The following is a 20,027-nucleotide window of genomic DNA, read 5'->3' on the forward strand; positions in this document are numbered from 1 at the left end:
GTATTCTGAGAGTTTCCTCTTTCTCAATGAACTTTGCACTCCGCGGAATTGGCAAAGTATTCCTTTCAGACCAAGGCCAATGGATCGCCTCCATCCACCATTGTTCTCACTTCCACCAGAGTCTGGTTTTGTCATATCTCCTTCTCTGCCCATCACCTCCCTCTGGTGCTCCTCCCCCTTCCCTTTCTTCCATGGCCGTCTGCCCCCTCCTTTCGGATTCCCCCCTCTCCAGCCCTTTATCTTTCACCAATCACCTTCTCAGCTTTATTTTACCACCCCCCCCATCTCGGTTTCACCTAACTCCAACCGCCTTGTACTTCTTCCTCCCTCCTCCCCACCTTCTTATTCTGACTTCTTTTTTTCCCAGTCCTGATGAAGGATGTCGGTCCGAAATGTCGACTGTTTGCTCTTTTCCATCGTTGATGCCTGGCCTGCTGAGTTTCTCCAGCATTCTGTGCGTTTTGTTCAGAGTCAAATTTTGTCATGATTGCTTATTGTATTCACTTTATTTCATAGTATTACTCTAAGTATCACCGCTATAACTACGTACTTGGATAAAAACCAGTGAGTTAAAATCACTTATTTCCATATTAATTATGTAGTATTGATGTCCCAATCTCCCAATTTCTCTTACTTGAAAATGATTTTAAAATCCTTTAGGGCTCCTTCCACCTGTGTACTTTCTCCAGTGATCTAAAGTTGCTGGTTGTCGTTGGATATGCTTTTAGACAACTATCATTTAGCAGTGGAAACATTCACTTTACGGACATCAGACGCAAGCGTGTTGATTTGACTGGATGACACGCAATCAAATTGTTTTCGCTGCATGTGAGAACAGTAAACTAATTATCAGTTAGAAATTACTACGGATTTCACCAATGATTTTTCGACAAATTTGACTAGTAGCACTTAATAATATGGAGCTATTCCCAATACAAATCTTGTAATTATGTAACTAACTAATGATTAGTAAATGTTATAATTACTTAAATATTACATTTGTATTTTAAAAGCAACCATATAGACATCTTGATGTCAGAGCAAGTCCACCAATTCCATTCCTTCCTCCACAACGGATTCTCTTGCACATCTGATTAACACCACGCTGAATCTGCCATTAGCACTAGGGGTTAATTTATGGTCACTAAATAACCTACCAGCATATCTTTACTCGACATTATTAAGAACAGTCAAATGATTAGTCAAAAACAATCCAGTTGGGAAGAAAGTAAATAGTTAAACAGTTTTGATCAAGATTTTATATTTTATTTTGTAGATTTCAGCGATAGAGGTCGGTGTTTTATTCTAATTTTAATAATGTATTTTCTATTGTGAAGCTGGACTTATAATTTATTAACAGATTGCCAGAGAAGTAAACAAGTCATGCAAAAGATCAATCGTTGAATGTCTCCTATTTCTGGTCTCCACACTGCTGTATATGAAAACATAGCCTCGGTTTCCATATCTATGTTGACAGGTCGGGCCGCATTACCACCTTTTTCTGTCTTTAAGTTACCCGATTCCTTGTTCAACCTCCCGCGCTGTATTTCCTCCAGCTAAATACCAAAGTTATTGTCTTTCAATCCCACCACAATTTCAGTTCCCTTGCTGTACAGTGATCTCATCTGGTATCGCTGTGGAATAGAGTTGAACTGTTCATAATATAGTGTTATATTTCATCCCAGGATAAACTTGGAATCACATAATTGCATTATCAGTAAGATCGCCTGAAACCTTCACTCACCCTTGTGTTACAGCCAGTCTTCACTAATCTAATTTGCTGTTGGTCAAACTTTCTTCTTCCATTCTCTGAAGTTCTGATGCTGATCTAATCTGCATAATCGCTGCTCTGTTTGCTAATCTATATTGGTTCTCATAGAAACAACGCCTTCAATTTTAAATTCTCATCCTTTTCTCCATGACTTTGTCTGCCTATCTTCAGCCTCATAATCTTCGAAGGCAGCAGTGGAACTGCCCTCCCTGATAATCACGGATATTTCCATATAACATACATCGTTAATGCCCCTCCAAAAACGGCCAATAAAGGAAAATACTACGCACATCTTTGTGCCATTTGTTTTAATATCTATTGGAGATCGATATAAATGTTGCTTATGAAAGCTCAAGCGAGGCGCATTTTAGTACATAAAAGTAAAGTATATGATAGTTGGTATTTTTAGTAGTATATCATGATTGGCTGAAATCGTACAAAACCTCATTAGTGGTGGCGGTGGGGGACGAAATGACCATTTGTTATGTATTGTAACATCATTGCTTTTTTAGCCATTGCTGTATCCTATAATTATTTATATTTGCTGTAACCTCATCACTTTACGCTTTTCGCAATAAATATTCCACATCTAATTGAAACCAGCAGCTATTATAACAGTTTCTAATTTAAATCCTCATTGCAACAATCGTCGTGCGCGTTACTTGCTGCCTGACCTCAGGCGACGTTTTTTATCCATTCATTCCAAACCCCAACTAACGTCTGGGCATTTAAACAGGGATCCGCGTTCCTGAGAGCTTCCAGCATTCACATTTAATCTCCCGTGTGTTTAATGTAAAATCCATAATTTCTCATCTCCCTCACATCACTGCTTCTTAATTTTATTTGTGACCTTTAAATTGATTCAAATAATCACGTTTGCTTTCCCTTCTGCGACTGACACTCGGCGACATTGGCATTAGTGACACCTGGGAAAGTTAACCTGGTGAATTGGTAGTCAAAGATAAAAATCAATCCTGGTAACGAATTCTGGTGAATTCAACCTTTCGTAGCTACTCCTGTGAATCAGCTCTTCCTATGAATCAGTTCACAGGTAAATTTTGCATATATAGTTGCACTTTAAAGGAAACATTGTATTTCCTAGGTTTAATTAAGTATAATTGCATGGAAATCCTAATTCCATTTTATAGAGATAGCATTAGAGTCAATACAGAAAATATGACTATAATTTTAAACATTGTTGACCGTTTTCTCTAACACACGCTCTTTTTCGTCGTCAAGTGTACAGACAATCTTTTCCCATTTATAAACCTGAGCTAATAATCATAAGGTAGAAGCTTGGGAAAGAGCAGATTTAAAAGCGTGATAAGATTTTCTTAGTTCTGCGAATTTGGCGGGAGATGTACCAGGAAGAGGGGAGATATACTTATTATTTACCAACTGGTATCTGTGACATGATCAAGCCTTTTTTTTGTTGATAAGTCAAGCCAAGTTTAACGTGTAAAATTCATTTTAACCCCTATTGAAATATTCAGATACATATCCAAAATTGAATATTTATTTGGAATAATTTCGGCCGGTGATATTTCACCATTGCAAGAAGTTATTTTGATGATATACTTACAAATGCATATTATTTAATTATATTCATAATAATAGTTTTGGATTGGATGCAAGTTTGGTCAGGAGTAGCTAAAAGATTACTTTAATATGACGAGCTAACTTACTTTGTGCACTGTCAAAATCAAATAGAAATCAAAAGGATTCTAAACGCGGCCATACCACGCTCAACTCACCGACATTTGAAGTAATCACATACATCGCATTGCATATTTTAATCTTGATTAATGGGGATGCTCTAATCATTTTAACCATTATTCCTTATTCAATGACGAGCTTTGGAAATGGTGAAACTTCTCTTTGATATTTGAGCAGTATAAATTTAAACGATAATAGTTTCAGCAACCTGCGAATGATATTTCTGCAGTTAACCCAGTAAATCTCTGACTCACGAATCTTTTTGCACAAAAACCTATGCCGCTCTGCGCGTATTTGAATAAGAGGAGCGACATCCCCTGGTACAATTTAGTAAAGGCAAGGGCATTAACAAAATCCCTTTGGCCCACCTGTAAACCTATCGCTTTAGTCAGGAAATACAAACTGTAAAGTAGTTATTGCAGGGACGAAGTTTTTCAAATGCTCCTTTTCAAAATAGTTATTTCATTTCTGATTCAATATGCTATTTTACTGATATATGCGCCACTCTACCTACATTTTCTACTCGATATTTTCTTGAACGAGATGCTACATCTTTTCAAAGTGTATTTCATTTTTAAAACACGCGTATCTGAGTTATGTAGTCCATATAGCTACTCTTTGACGATAATGAAGTCAATCAAATGGGAAAAAAATGGAACCAAAAGGAGATTGTTCAAATACTTCTCTAAACTAATAACATTGCAAACCTACAGGGGGTTCTGGCTGTTTTCGAAAGTGGGGCATATCCATTTGGACAGAATTCTGTTTCTCTGGATAAATGGCCTGCTTTCTTTTTGGACGGAAAATGCGTGGTAACCTTTAGTTCTCCTGTCCTCAGAGTTTTTTTTCCCCTTTTGCATCTTTCTTTCTCCTTACTTGTATATACGACGTTTATGTCTTGTGTCGTGTTGGATCCTGATTCTGCTTGCGTAAATGTGTGACCCTCACCAACACAATACATCGCTGCTTCTTTTAACTTACGCGCGTCAGTTGTTAAGTAAACACGCATGCATTATCTCTCTTCGTCTACATTACGAGGAGGAGAAAGGAAGATGAAGTGAAGCCAAATCGTTATTAAATGCTGCACGCCTACATCGCCTATTATTTTCGAATATGGCATGTGAAATGTAAATATAAACAGGTTTCATATATTTTATTGTCAATCTAAAATATTATTAAATATCGTGGAGAAATAGTTCCCATTGTTTATAATAACGTTTTTTTCTTGTTGGTATATGAATAATATTCTAATTGAAATCTCAATTTGGCCTACTGTTAATCCAAATTTAAAGCATTGTTTTTTCACGTTCCACCAACATAACTGAACAGTTAATTGCGTATAATGCTTAATTAATATTAGCGATACTTTATATCCGTGATAATATAACAATTCCGCTAAATAGATTAATTTATACACTAATTTATTGAAAAACGCTATTTGGTTGGGAACCTATGTGCTATGTGAATTTCAATCCAAAACGATTTTAAAATACACTCACGTACAATATGTGTGCATGAAAATGCCTTGCTTAAAAATTCACACTGGAATGGAATTAATTTAAATTAATTTGCACCTTGCGTTCAATTAACATGTATTTTATCCACTTACAACATAATCAATTGGATATTTAAATATAATCAGACTAGTGGGATTAAATCGATTAAATATTGATTCGTCTTTTCTGTACATTCATTCACATAATTATATCGCTTATATCAAAGGAAGGAATAGAATAAATTGCATTTAAATTTTCTGTACACTGAAATGTTTTCTGTAGTATAAGCAGAATTATTTTAGATTTATTCAGTATTACGCCAAGCATTAACATGTACGGAAATGATTTGATAAACTTCGCAACGCCTGTGCAGGATGGATAACGCGAGTTCACGTCTATTTCAAGCATAATTACTTCCGACTGAGCACGCACCATTAAACACGACTCGTTCTTAAACGTAAGGTAATAATAATTCCTCCACTCTTCGCTGCTTCTCCCTCAACTAAATCAGATTTTAAAACAAAAGGAAAGTGTAATAGAATTATAAGAGAGAAACATCGCCGGTTTTGAGGATCGTGTAATTTAATATGTTTACCCAACCACAGGAACATTGTATATTTATAAATTTGTTGCTCCATTGCCCATGTTGGAGTACAGCACGGGACTATCAGTGTACGGCAGTTGAAGAGTATATAAACATTAAAAAGAGCAGTATCTTCTAGTATGAATGAGCCAGTGACGCAATTTAGGCTTTAGGCTACCATGAACGACGACTGTTAGTCAATAAATGGCATCACACTTGTCGGCGATTTTAAGGCAACCTTTATAAAAACAATATCCCGCATATTGGGTTACAGTTATGTGATATGTTGTGTGTAGATGATTTTCAAGTTGTAATATTCACTTAAAGCCTGTCAGTAACCAATCCACCAGCGATCCCCATCCATAACTACGTCACTTTACCTTTAAAAAAAACAAGTTTTCTTCCTTTATTGCAGTGATCTGTTTATTGACAAAATCACCTCAAAAGCAATGGGAAGTAATCCTATCACTGGTAACTGCATAAAACTAAAACAATATGGCGTTTCATAACAATCGGAATTGATATACCGCAAAATGTAAACAAAATTCTGGTCATGGTGAGTGCCTAGTGATCATCGTACGTTTCTGATGCTATCTCTCCCTCTCTCTTTCTCGCTCTCCCTCGCTCTCTCTATATATACAAATGTGTGTGTGTGTGTGTGTGTGTGTGTGTGTGTGTGTGTGTGTATGTATATATATATATATATATATCTAAAGCAGTAAAGATCAGCCTCCAAAATGCGAATTCAGAATGCCAAGACACCACAGAAATGCAACAACAGATAAGCAAATGGACAGATGGAGATTTACACATATTGGTAGGCGATAAGATTTATAATTGCGACCAGACACGGAAAGAAGAGAATTACGTAAAGCCCTAAAGATACCAAGTCTCAATAAACGCAATGTAAGAACCTGAGAACAAATGGCTGCTGTTACTTATACTAGTTTTTTATAGTTTGCGTATCCCACGAGTCACATTTGTTGTATGCTTTATTTCCCCAGTGCAGATATAAACGTTCAATTAGTTTCATTCGCCACTAGATTTTGCTGCACTGAAAACACTGCTGGCTCTAAAACTTTAAATGTAAAATAGAGGCCTCCAAATGCACCATGCACATTGCGCCTACCTTCAGTGCACGCATTTCTTTATCACCGATCGCACATTCACCAGTGCAATTTAATTCCAGCACTTGAAGCATAAGAAATCCCAGATGTGGCATGTTGCTCTGCCCCACGCATATACGAGTACGCATATCACCTTAGTTGCTGGAAGAGGCTATGAAAGTAACTTTAGTTACTCGCACTTCGAGGAATAAAATGAAACTAAATACAACAGAGAGAACGCTTGCTTGTAGTATATATTAAAATAAAGAGAGTTAAAGTCCCAGAAACACTCCATAAGCCTAGCTCATAGCTATAACTTTCAAATGGATGTTTCATTTTGTTTATGTAATTAAATAACAACATATTAAATATAGTTTTAAGCGGTATACACTGCTATGTAGGAGTGTAGACAATTATTTGCGGCTACAATAACGACGTGTACTTTGTATAGAACTTTGCTCATGTTGCTTTTCAGCTATAATATTTTTAAATGGCCCTTATTCATTTGATTTTTTAAATCCAATACTACTTTATGAATATTAAAATTATAACGCCATAATCAGATTAAAAATAATTCTCTAGAACATTCGTACAAATGCGGTGGCAACAGTTAGTTTATATCTAATGCGTATTATTAGCGTGAAGCATAGTTACGGGAAAGGCAACAGCTAAGAGACTACCATTCATTGCATAAGCAGTTTAGCAGTTATCGTGAAATATAAAACCACTTTGAAGTTGATATTAAAATATACATAATTAAATTATAGCTTAATACAGTATTTGATGGGCGGGAGGGAAGAAAGTAAACGTTTCAGACCTTAGATGTGTCTTATTTTTATTATAAAATAAGCAGAATTTCCCCCCAAAGGTTGTAGTCACGTAATATAAACAGTAATAAAACAATTCTTATCCAGCGCGTGAGTATTCCTTCTTGTAGACCGATATAATTCATAATGCTTGCTTATTTTTTACTGATTTGTTTCAGTCCAATATAGCTGCGATTAAACGTTCCACGCATTCTACTACAGGAAAGCCAGCTTTCTGTACAGGTTTCACCTACAGGTAAATGATCTTCCTACAGCGTGATTTTTTATTATTTTTATCAAAACTTAAAATGCTCGCTTTGCACGCGATTACAAACCTATTCACTCTTGTTAACCTGGATATATAGATATGTAGTGTAATTTTAAGTGGGAGCAAGAATTCCAGATCGTGAATTAGTGACCAGTAAAATAAAAACGTGTCTGTCTAAACAAATCATCATCCATTATATAAAAAAACCTTAAGACTTTGCTGCACCAATCTCTTATGTGATCTAATACAGTACCTTAAAACTCGAATGACTATATCCATCATTCTTTCCCTTGGTTGACAAAATATCCGCTAGTTTTTTTTATGCACATCGCTTAAATGTCAAGTAAAATATATAAAGGATAATCTTGAGAGCGTCTTTACTTGTTCGAAGATAAAAGGAAATTTGCATTTTTTTACGAGCCAAGGTCAACTAAATTGGACGACATGGGATTGAGCATAGAGTCCTGTAAAGCATGATGATGTATAACATCTGAATTGGGTACCGCTACGGCACTAGGACCCGGGGGCGCGGCCAGAGAGTGCAATGGCTGCATACTGGAGTTGGAGCTTTGGCCCAGAGATCCCAATAGCAGTGCGGGGCTGCTCGAAGTGTGATCTGGCGTTTGGGATGGAGTCTTTTCCTCGTCCGAGCTCGCTAGCATGTTTTTGTTCCCATTCATTGAAGGATTCATTTGGTTGTGGCCGCCGGCTGAAACATTGGAATTCGAGTTCTCGCTGTTTTCTCTGCGTGGAGAACGAAACAAAAAAAAATAAAGAGGAAGTGTCTTCCCAATCGTAGAAGCGCAAAATTTAACTATTAACATTTATTAATACACGGAACCCTTTATGTCAAAATACCCAAAATGTGCGTTCGCTTACTTGACGGACTACACGCCAAGAGCAAGGGGTTGTAATATCACATAGCACCTCAGGCTTCTCAGTTTTCTGATTTATTAGCATTAGTTGGTGGATGAATGACGTTGGGAGTGGCGAAGAAAGTTACCCACTGTTGAATTCAAATTTCTAATCTGCTTAATTTATGAAAATATTCGCCATACGGACCGAACTAAAACACGGAGACCTCGATCGATGACCAAACACACAATAAGTGCTAATTTTAAAACGTGTATTTGCTATCGTGACCTACGGCGAGAGTAGAATATAATTCATACGTGTGTCAGAATAGCAAGATGACACGCCGTACAGGTCGTCTTTACTTAACGGTTCTTGGCATTAGGAAAAGAAAAGTTTTACAAAACTTTTGTTTTGCTTCAGCCGCATCTTCCGCCTTTCAGGAGCAGTGCAAAGATTTCTATTGAACACAAACAAGAACCATTCTGGTTTCCGATATCACTGTCAGCTCGGTCGTACTTCATTTTTTTTGAAGGGACGTGGGTATAATAGAAGAGCCGTGAATCGCTCTTGAATTAATCGCGGAGGAAGCACAGGGATTAGTCAGAATGCTGCAAACAAGAAACGCTGTGGTTTGCTACAAGCGTCATTAAGTTTTTAAAAAGTTTATTTTTCTTTACTTACTCGTACCTTTCTTTGGCTTCGGCGGCCCGGTCCCTCTGTCTTCTGTTCTTGAACCAATTGCTGACCTGTGTTGTGGTGAGGCCGGTAGCCTCGGCAAGCTCCCTCTTTTCCCGAGGCGAAGGGTACGGGTTGTGTGCATACCATTCCCGCAGGACGCTGCGCGATTTCTCCTTGAAGCAATAGCTTGTCTCCTCGCCGTCCCAGATAGAGCGCGGCAATGGGAACTTGCGCCGAACGCGGTATTTACCCACGGCCCCCAGCGGCCGCCCCCGCAGCTTTTCGGCTTCGATGTAGTGAGCCTTTAACCACAGCTGCTGCAGTTTGGGGTGGTTGTGCGGAGAGAACTGGTGACTCTCCAAGATCTTGTAGAGTTCGCGGAAGTTGCCCCTGTGGAAAGCCACCACGGCCTTGGCTTTGAGAACGCTCTCGTTTTTATGCAGATGTTCACAGGCTGGTAATGACCACAGGAAGCGGCCGAGCCGCTCGATGTTACCCCCTTGCTGGAGAACTTCGCACACACACGCCACTTGCTCTTGAGTAAAACCAAAAGTTGGAAGCATCGACATATCTCCCCCGCCTTGAGATAGTCTAAAAAACACATCCAGGTCCTCAATGGAAAAAAAAGTATTCTGTGTCTCTTCTTCAATTGAAGGTTATGGTCTCTACCAGTACTTTTAGTTGTAGACGTATAAAAATCTTTCTTTCACAGAAGTCCCAACACACTGCATTTGAAGACGTCCAGAGTGTTCTCTCTTCGTTTTTAATAATATTATTCTAAGTTGGCATGAATAGTCATTATGTAGGATTTGATTGGTTGGTTATCTGACCTACGGATAGTGAGGATAAGACAATAGTTAGTCAAATTATTTGCCATGGAAACGCTGTCACTCAAAGTAACCCGATCCCCTTTGAGGTGTCTCCTTCGCTGAGCTAACAGATTGCAGCGCCAGCTCTACTCAAAACCTACCTTGTAACACTGCACTGCGTTATACGATTCCGGCCTGACAATCGAATCGACTACACCGAGAACAAGATCCGCTTTATTAGTCTTATGACAAACTGATCTTTCTTGTTGTTCTTTTGCTGCCTATTTGTTTGTTTCAGTTGCTTTGACAAGGACCTCATGGAGCCCCCTGGATGATTGACATCGCAGTGAGCCGCGCAAAAAGCGCTTTTTTTTCCTCGTGGCAACGATGCAGAAGAACACAAGGGTGGCGCCAGTGATCTGGAAATAACGCGGGGACGTGATCGTGGTGGGATCTGGTATCTGTAGTTACATCTTTGATATTCCGCAATACTTTGACCCTTGTAGTTGAAATACAACTCCCATAATGCTTTTCTAACGGGGAGGGCATCGAGGGAATCTATTTTTCATTCAATCGAGGCTGGATAGAAGTACGACTTTGATAATACAGACATCGACTCATTATTTCATAGAGGAACATAAAATATCATATGGCCGCATTTAAACAAACATGTAATATTTCACCACAATAGTGTGCATGATATCGCTAGTTGGTGTAGCACTGGAAAGACGCGAGTGTACTTAAAGTGTAGCCAACAACTCACAGGATGGAAGTACTATTTTGTTGACAAGAACTCTCACGAATCGTTAAGGGAAGAGCTGCATTTCAGCGTTCTAAGATTTCATCAAAATAGCAACGCGATATTTTTTTAATCGGGATATGTTCCCACCGTAAACTTACCTTCAGAAATTCGCAAAGTGCCGTGATGCGTTCTTTTCACGTAGGAAAGGAGATTAAAGGCCACAGCAGATCACTATAACCTACACCTGATCTATCCTTAAGTGAGCTTTCGTTTCATGACATTCAGTACTAAAGGGGAGGTAAGAATGGCGATGATGGTCTGTGCGCGCGTGTTATTTTTTGTGTGGGGGCAATGGTCGGAATAAGCAAACAGCTGCTTTTTTTGCCAGGAGCAAAATCTGCGGTAACCGGTCACAACTTCAGCAAAGACCAGAAAATTGGATCGACCAAGTGCTTCTCAATGCAAGTAATGAACTCTTCCAGCGTGTTGGTCAGGAGCACTTTGAATCATAAACAAGGCGAGAATGTACCTATCGAATTAACAAAACAAAGCGTGGATGCTTATTCCGACAGGTTTACTTTCAAAGCCGCAACCAAATCTCTCATTCTAGCTTTCACACAGTCCCTACGCGGCAGTCATTGTTGCTATAGAACACTCATTCTCTTTACCGGCGACGAGTTGAAAAATCTTTCGTCTTCCCGCTCTTTGGTAAATTAGGCAAGCCGCACAGATAAGTTTATTGGGAAACAAAGCCTTTAGTAGCGATTAGCGAATCGCCAATTTTCATTACAGCCCCAGCTTGGGGATCTTTGATAACATAGGAAATAAAACGTTTCACTGCAGCTAAAACTGCTCTCGTTTTTATCGAAGCATTTCACCACCAGCATTTACACAGGCAAACCATTATCGAAAACATAACATTTATATTATGTTTAGCGAGCACAACAAATAAATTATCCGCTGTGGTTACAACTTAATTGTCCATATTTATTTAGTTTCTGAGCCGTGTAAAGGGGGCCTGCCTCATTTATGATTCCATCACAGTTTCTTCATTTTAAACTTATCCGGCAAACCTGCACATTCATCTCAACTAATTTCGGAAATTCCTTCCGACTTATTCTGAAGTATTTGCTTTTGGCTCGTGTTTAACCCCTTTTTAAAAAAGGTTTTGCAGAAGGCGTTCACTGTATTTTCCAAAGAAGAAAAAAAACACATCATTAAGTTGTTTACTTTAGATTTCAGATAATATTAGCAATCTCCAAAAGTTAGCATTTTTGTTATACTTCAACAGTCGCTGATCACTATGAGCTAGCACTTGTGCGCGATTTTGTTGCTCGGAATTATTTCGGGTCTGCTGTGCATTAGGGGCGCTTCAAAGTGGATCGACCCTTTACATGGGCGAAGTCGGATATTAATTCCGTTATTAATATTATAGGGCACCCGAGGGGAGAATCAAAAGTTTGCACCTTTGCACAAGTCCAAATTCAGAGTACTTTCCATACCTTTTGACTACACATACACAAATAAGGCAATGAACTGTATAACGTCGGTTATTTTTTTTAAAGGGAGAGATCTATTATAAGTGGAAGTCAACATATTTTTAATCCGGAAGCGAGGGAAAAAGGAAAGAGCAAGAGAATAACAATACAGCTATTTCCGCATTAGCTCTGTCACTTATACCAATTAGGTTTGCTTATCATGAGCTTGGATCTTAAAACAACAACACTGAGGCATATTCACCCTAATTCACTCCATACGCCGGATTGCTTGCTTCACCAATACTGACATATTACAAACGCAGTGAGAAACGCCGAGGAACCATAATAGTACTGACAATAAAACAGTAGGGTTAATAAAAATAGCATATGTCTATTATTAGAAACCAGGAAGTGGATTCCTGGATTTTCAAATAAACGCAAAATATTTAAAATGGTAATTATACCAATAACGCATTGTATACTTAGAATATAGAAAATTATAGTTGCTAAAAGGAGACATGGAAAATCTCATCGGCATTCTATGCCTGTTCAATTAAGAGTGAAAGTTAATCCTGTTCTTTAAGTGGGGAGCAAAACAAGCGGCGGAAGGCTTCGTGGGGCAAACAGCGAATGACGGACTCAATGACAGTACTAGAATCAATTTGACAATATTTGTAAACTCCTTCTTGCCGGGGCTGCATATCTGAGAATGGAAGGCTTGAGGGTTCGGCTGAGCCTGACCAGTGATTAGACTTGCTGATGAATGGATATCACGTTTCTACTAATGGCTGCCCCGTATTTTGACAACCTCCTACTACTAACCCGAGAAGCTGGTAGGTCGACCGGCCTTAATTTGCTTGATTGTTCCAAGATGTCGAAGCAAACTAAAGTGATAGTAGCTCCTTCCTATTGATATTGGAAAATTACAACCTATTATGTAGTGTAATATTTCATTTCACGACGTTTCATTATTTAAGCAAAAATATATTTTAAGCCTTCAAATCTAAATCATTACTAATTTAAATACCATAATCCTAACCAAAAGTTTGCGTATATTTAATTTATCAGACTTTAACTAACGAATGCGACTGATGTAACTGTAAATGTTCTCATTTATTGTGGACAGGGGAAACTCGAGTTAACTGTTCGTGGTATCTCCCTTGCAATGTTCAATACTCTGTCAATTATTCCCCAAAATAAATAGAATATTCTGCCTACTAATTCGCCTATAGGCAGGATTAAAAGTGAAGTGCAAATACGTAATCTGGCGTGCAAATGGAGAGTCGAATTTCTACATGTGGAAATTTACCTTTTCTGTTACTATCAATTCTGGTATGAATAACGTTTTTGAAAAAATTAGTTCTTTGCCGAAATATTCTTCCCAGCGTCGTGTGTCACATAATGTATTATGAATATTCAAATCCCCTCGTGCGAATAAAAAAGATCCCCGAGTCGCCTTTAGTCACTCACATATGCCATTCTAACTCGAGTAAATCAAGCTTTTTTGGTAATAGAACAGATCTGACCGAACAATATTGGTCCGACCTCCGATTTGTAAAACTCCACTTTAATGATTTCTGTTCATTCCCCTTTTAACCATGACATAGGCGGGCCAAGACAATACAGTACTAGGAACTTTGGGCAAGGATACGCCATAGGAAGCTGCTGATTGCAAGTGATTTGTAACTCTGGTTTATATAAGATACTACAAACAGATCCAGTCCGTGTCTCCCTTCAAAAGATCGATCGCAATAAAGGTACTTCCCCGTGGAGCTCAAGTTTTTAAGATAACATCTACAGAGATTACTCTCTACTTCATAACATTTCTGAAATACTTAACATTTGCTATATTCCATTTCCCGCTGTGGCAGAACGGTTGGTTAGTTGCATAACCAAATAAGCAAAACGCAGAAAAAAAAATGTCAGTGACGTACCAATGCTACATAAAGAGCATGTATACGTGTACTGGTGATGGTGATGGGCCACATAGGAAAGCAGTTACAGTTTTGCAATATGTTAGGTTTGAAAATCAAATAACTTATCTATCTGAAAACTGCAAACTCGATGATAGACATGAAACACATGAATGGTTTAATAATGATTGAACGTCATACAATTTTCACATCTTTGAGCCATTGGAATTAGTACAATTATTTAGATATTTATTTTGCAACTATTGTCCCTAGTTTAAAGTCTCAAAAACATTACATATGCAATTATACTTTTGTTGTACAGTTAAGTTTCGATCATTTGTAAAATATCACCAACAAATGTTCTGTTGGCTGGTTCCACATAAGCATTTAGTACTCATAAACACAAAGAATTTATTTTCTTTTGTACAATGGATTAGTACAAAGCAAAATTTTACTTAATAATTGAAGGCATTACTACCATCTTATGCAATCAAAACATATCTAATAATTGATTAATTTGTTTGCTTTGTACAATGATTCATACAGTAAGTCACTTGGTAGTAAATTGTGACATAGTTTACAGGTTTAATATACAATTGCACTTCTTATTCCACCTTAATGGCTCATTTGTATAAATAATCAGGATGTTTCAAAGTTATAATGTTTTCCTTCATGCTTAAATTTGTTTGAATAAATACCTTGCCAAATGTTGGAATATACTTTCTATTAAAAATCTCATAACTTTAATTTCTGTTAAATTGTGCAGGATATTTTAATTATTTATATAGAGTATATAATTTTATAAATTAACCACTTTGAATACACTCCTTTTTTTGTTTTAGCTGAGGATTCAGCACAAATGCCCCACAATAAATTCCTTTGATCATTATTGCTCATTTGCTATCTATATCAAGTCGGTATATTATTTGAATTAATAATGTTTTTATCTGGTTCAAATGCATTTATGTTTTTCTTTAATTCCTAAAGCTTTTGGTATTGTTTAAAATACGATCTAAATGGGCGGTGAAATATTTATTACTTTCAAAGATAACAGACTTAATATATTTTCAAAATATGAAAAAATTTTTCACATACATTTTAAAATGTACATATTCTGTAATGCAAAATGGCTTGCAGTTCCACTCATTATTAATGCTATTAATATTATTCGTTTGGTTGTTATGTTCAATTGATCCATACTTCCTAATATAAACCAGATGACCCTGCATTGTGGAATAGAAAGTTACACAGGTATTGCTGATTACATCATGCTTTATGAGTTGAAAGCTATTATCAATTTCTGCGCAACCAATCTTGATTAATTCCTGAATAGATTTTTTTCTGTTATAAATAAATGTAAAAGAAAAACAAGAATTTTAGCAGAGTAAAATAAATAGAGCAGTTTGCTGAGTGGAAATAATTAAAATTGACATTAACTGTTCTACATTTATGAAATACAATATTCTGTCCTAGCCAGTCTCACATAAATTATATTAAATATACTAAAAATTAGCAAAAGGTCTATAACTAAAAGGCCACCTTGGTTTAAAAATGAAGTGCGTCACACTGAGAGGCTGTAGCCTTAAGCAATAGTATGTTTACTGTTGGGGGAAATGAAGGACAGACTAGATGACTGAAGGATCAACTCAAAGTGCAAACAGTCTTATATTTTAACATCTATGTGAAAATACAGTATGTATTTACTGAGATGGAATGGATACATTATTATGTTAATTAGTGATGGAAATGGAGTGAATGTATGCAAATTATACGCAACGATCCTAACGCGGCAACAACAAATTTGGTTATACAAGGAGATTAATCATAAATCTAAAAACAATGATTAGATAACAACTATATGTGTTCTTTTCTGCAGCATAAACTTGAAACTAAATTAATATCATAGCATAACATGAGGCTGTAACTTTCCAATAGGAATGATCAGTTGTCCTCAGTAAGCTGAGAAAAGCTAAATTAATCAGTTTCTGGAAATCAATTAAGTTGTAATTGAATAAATAAAATCACCAAATCATGGAATCACTTATTAATGCAGTAGATGATGTTTTGGCCCATTGAGTCAATGTTTGGTCTTTGCTGAACTATCCTGTCAATCCAGGATGGAACTGATGTAATTATTTGGTTAAACATTTTGATATTTGTTCAGAAAATATAGGGCCTACAATTAGAAATAAAGAAATTAAAATTGGCTCAAATCATTTTAACCTAGATGATGGACTAGGCAATTCAACAGGTATTTTTGTTTAATTTTGTTTAGGATGTATGGCAAGTACAAATTATACTGTTTAGTAACAAAGGTGGGAATTTAAGATACTTTGCTCTCTGGCTGTCATATATCTGGTGTACTGCTACGGTACATGCTGGTGGAATTCCATAATGTAGCTCAGTGCTAGAAATAGGACACTGGGGCCCTAGTCAGCATTTGAACAGACCTCTGTTCACTATATGTCCCATTATGTAAAATGATGTCTATTCTTTACCAAAAACTTTTTGGGAGAAACTGAGAACTTGCAAAATTGACTGAAATCAAAATAAAGCAACAACAAAAAAAAGTCAGGGAGCCATTCAAGGAATTCCAGAAAGTTTACAATCATGAAAAAAGTGTTTTCCATGTTATGTAGTCTGACTAAAATAAAGTAGTAAAGGAGAGTAAGGGCTTTGATTCATTTGTAATTGAGAAGAGAAAAGAAAAATCATTCTCACTGAGTTGCTGTCCATAAGACACAAATAAATATTCTTCCAAAAATGAGAGATTAGAAGATCTTTTATTCAGAATTGTTACACCAACTGCTAGAAACAATGCCAAAAACAGAACCTAGTCAGCTATTAAAAAGGAAATGACTATTTGCAAATGTATGTTGTAAAGAGTAAGGAGAAAAACAGAGAAATGACAAGGTGAATTGTCTTTTCATTATGTTAGTGCTGCATTTGATAAGCTGTCTGCCTGTCTGTCTGTTGTATAAAACAATATAGACCAAAAATTATCCTCTTCCCACAGATGCTGCCTAAGCTGCTGATTATATCTGTTTTTATGATTTCCAATATTCTCTGCCTTTACGGAAAAGAGTCAAGTCACAAACTGATAAAGCAATTGGTAGCAGAAAATAGATATCCAGTGAAATAGGAAGCCCAATAGTAGGAATACAAGTTATTTATTTTTCTCTTTTTCAGAACACAGGGGCACAAGAAAAAACATTCTTTGATCCCCTCATTCATGACAAGTAGTGCTAGAATGAATCCAACTGCCATAGTTGGTGTGGTCATTTCTGTTATACATACTTTTAACAAACATTACTCTTAAATCTCTGATAACCATTATTATTGAACAATAACTGATTACCATGAAACCAATGTTAAACCTAATGAAAGTATAACTTCTGAATCAATATATACTGTACATGCTCATGTGGTGTGAAGGAAATGACACCTTGGGTTGATTTTATTGGCAGAATGATTGCATTTCTGCCAGTTGCAATCTATCGCTATGAGTAGATAAATAAGAAAAATAATATTATGCAAAACAATAATTCTGCTAGCCTGCCAAATATTTTTACAATTAAATAACCAGGAAAACTCATGCTTGTATGTAGACAATAGGCTACTGCTGCCTTGCTGACTGAGCACCAGTGATTTGGTGGAAAATACAATCAAAAAAATGAAGGCACAACTACAAATAAAATAAAAATAACAAGTATTGTCTTAATTTATAAAGTTTAGTTATGTCAAAACCTAAAATGGGGTTTTTAAGCTCAGAAATAGCTACAAATCATTCCTAATTTCATAATTTTGCAGTGTGTTACAAAAATTAACTTCATGACTATCAGTCAATAGTTCTTGAAAAAGGATATATTCACATGTGACTATTGTACATAAATGCCACAAACTGTAAATAAACTCATAACTTAAATGAACTTATTCATATTCCATATGGTTGAAATACTACAATAATCTTAGTTTTGTGAAGCAAAGTCATTCCAATAGTTCATTGAAACATCATATTGAGTGGTAGCTATAAGTCAGATAGAACTATGTTAAGCACTAAATAGTCATGTGAATTAGGTTTGCCATTCAAACAGCACTGAGAATCAAGCTGAAAGGCTGATTACATGCCATAGATGGATTTACCTGATAGAGAATTATATATTCAGTATTCTTTATGATCACCTGAAACACACTAATGTAGTATTTCCTGTGTTATATGTTGTGTGTAATTTTTCTTGTGAATTACTGTCCAGTTTTAGTATAGATGTTTGTCTTCATGGATTACTAATATTTTTCTCATAAGCATACTTTATTAAAACCTAATTTTAAAATTAGTGCAGCAGTAAAATGTTTAACTGTGCTATGAATATCTAATCTCATCAATGTAAATAAAATCAAGACTTACTTTGAACACACTAACTCATAACACATAAAGGCTATGCACAGACTTTTATTTCTAGCTTAGGTGCATATATTGTGAAATACAGGAAGTATTATTTTTCCAACTTTACTAAACTAACTTGCCATCAGAGACCCTTAAATTTTATAAGACCTTTAATAGAAATTGTTTACATATTTTCACTTGTCATAAATGGAGGACAGTTTTTCTGACAAATGGCTGTTGGAATATTGCGAGGGACAATTACAAATCCACCTTTTACAAATAATTGAATTTCACAAAGGTCATATGTCCTCAAGACAGCTCGAAACTGTTGCCACATAAACAATAAAAATTTGGAAGTGAAAATTAGGAATTAAAATTGCAACTGTATAGGAAATTAGGAATTAGAATTGCAACTAGTTAGAACGGAATAGCACCTGACCCAAATCTCCAGCCTCCAGAATAACGCCTATTATATAATAGAATAATGCCTATTACTGGGTGAAATTACGTGTTTTATTACTCTTCAGACGTGCAAACAACTTCAGTTACAAACAAACGTGTTTTAAATCCAAACAGCCCTACGCATCTACAATTTAGTCTATTATATGTTCAAAACAAAGGTGCGAGTTTTATGAAGAAAATTAAGTTCTAACCAATTTAATTATCCGAACTATGACCAAATGAGCAGAATATCAAACCTTATGCATATCAAAGGTATAATTCTTTAGGACTATCTGATTTATTGGCAGTTTTTCTTTTCAGAAGAGTGTAGGATTGAAGAACAGGTGCGACATATTTTGCATCTTTTCAATTATCTTTATTTTCTTGACTCACCTTTTATTGTGGTTTCTTCTCCGTGCACGTTTCAGCCAGAAAATGTGGCTAGATCATTTGCTAAATTATTAAACCAAGATTCTAATGGGATAGTTTGATTTAAGCACGTGAAGCATCATGGGGCTCTTTGCCGCCTCAAATCAGGACATGACAGACCTAGATTGAAAAAAAGGTCAATTTTCACCTTGCATCCAATATTCCGGCGAGTAACACAAACACAAGTTATGCTAAAGAAATCTGAAATGAAAGTTACCATCACAGACTTCGGGAAAGTTAACGAACAATTGCAATGACTAATGAAACTTACTTTCTTGATGAGCTTGCACAGCTCTGGAGCTCCGATAGCCAGGACAGCCCGACGGATGTCACTATTCAGCCTGGCTGGTCTATATTAGTCTGCACGAGCCACTGTCTCATTCCCAGTCAAAAATAGCTTTAAGTTGAAAATAGCCCCTCATACTGCCCGCTTGATCGTGGTTGTTATCTCCAAAATCTATTTGCATTGCGTGTGATTTTTATATATTTAAAAAGAATTCTTTAAGTTTACCTTTGTAATACTTCACCTGGCATGCGCCCAGGTCACTGTGG

General features: G+C 36.5%; 1 protein-coding gene across 2 annotated transcripts; it reads right to left on the reverse strand.

The window, feature by feature from the left end:
- Positions 1 to 7,541: 7,541 nt before the first annotated feature.
- Positions 7,542 to 19,512, reverse strand: six2a (SIX homeobox 2a). Of its 2 annotated transcripts, none has more exons than XM_063055013.1 (3): positions 19,440 to 19,512; positions 9,289 to 10,109; positions 7,542 to 8,490 (listed from the first exon to the last, which is right to left on the reverse strand). In XM_063055013.1, exons 2-3 carry the CDS (start codon positions 9,846 to 9,848, stop codon positions 8,160 to 8,162), a joined length of 891 nt encoding a protein of 296 aa, XP_062911083.1. In that variant the 5' UTR covers positions 9,849 to 10,109; positions 19,440 to 19,512; the 3' UTR covers positions 7,542 to 8,159. The 2 variants fall into 2 exon arrangements, with proteins under 2 accessions (XP_062911083.1, XP_062911082.1); XM_063055012.1 differs by having other exon boundaries at positions 9,283 to 10,109.
- Positions 19,513 to 20,027: the final 515 nt, after the last annotated feature.

This window comes from Mobula hypostoma, chromosome 8 (assembly GCF_963921235.1).
Source record: "Mobula hypostoma chromosome 8, sMobHyp1.1, whole genome shotgun sequence".
Lineage (NCBI taxonomy): Eukaryota > Metazoa > Chordata > Chondrichthyes > Myliobatiformes > Myliobatidae > Mobula > Mobula hypostoma.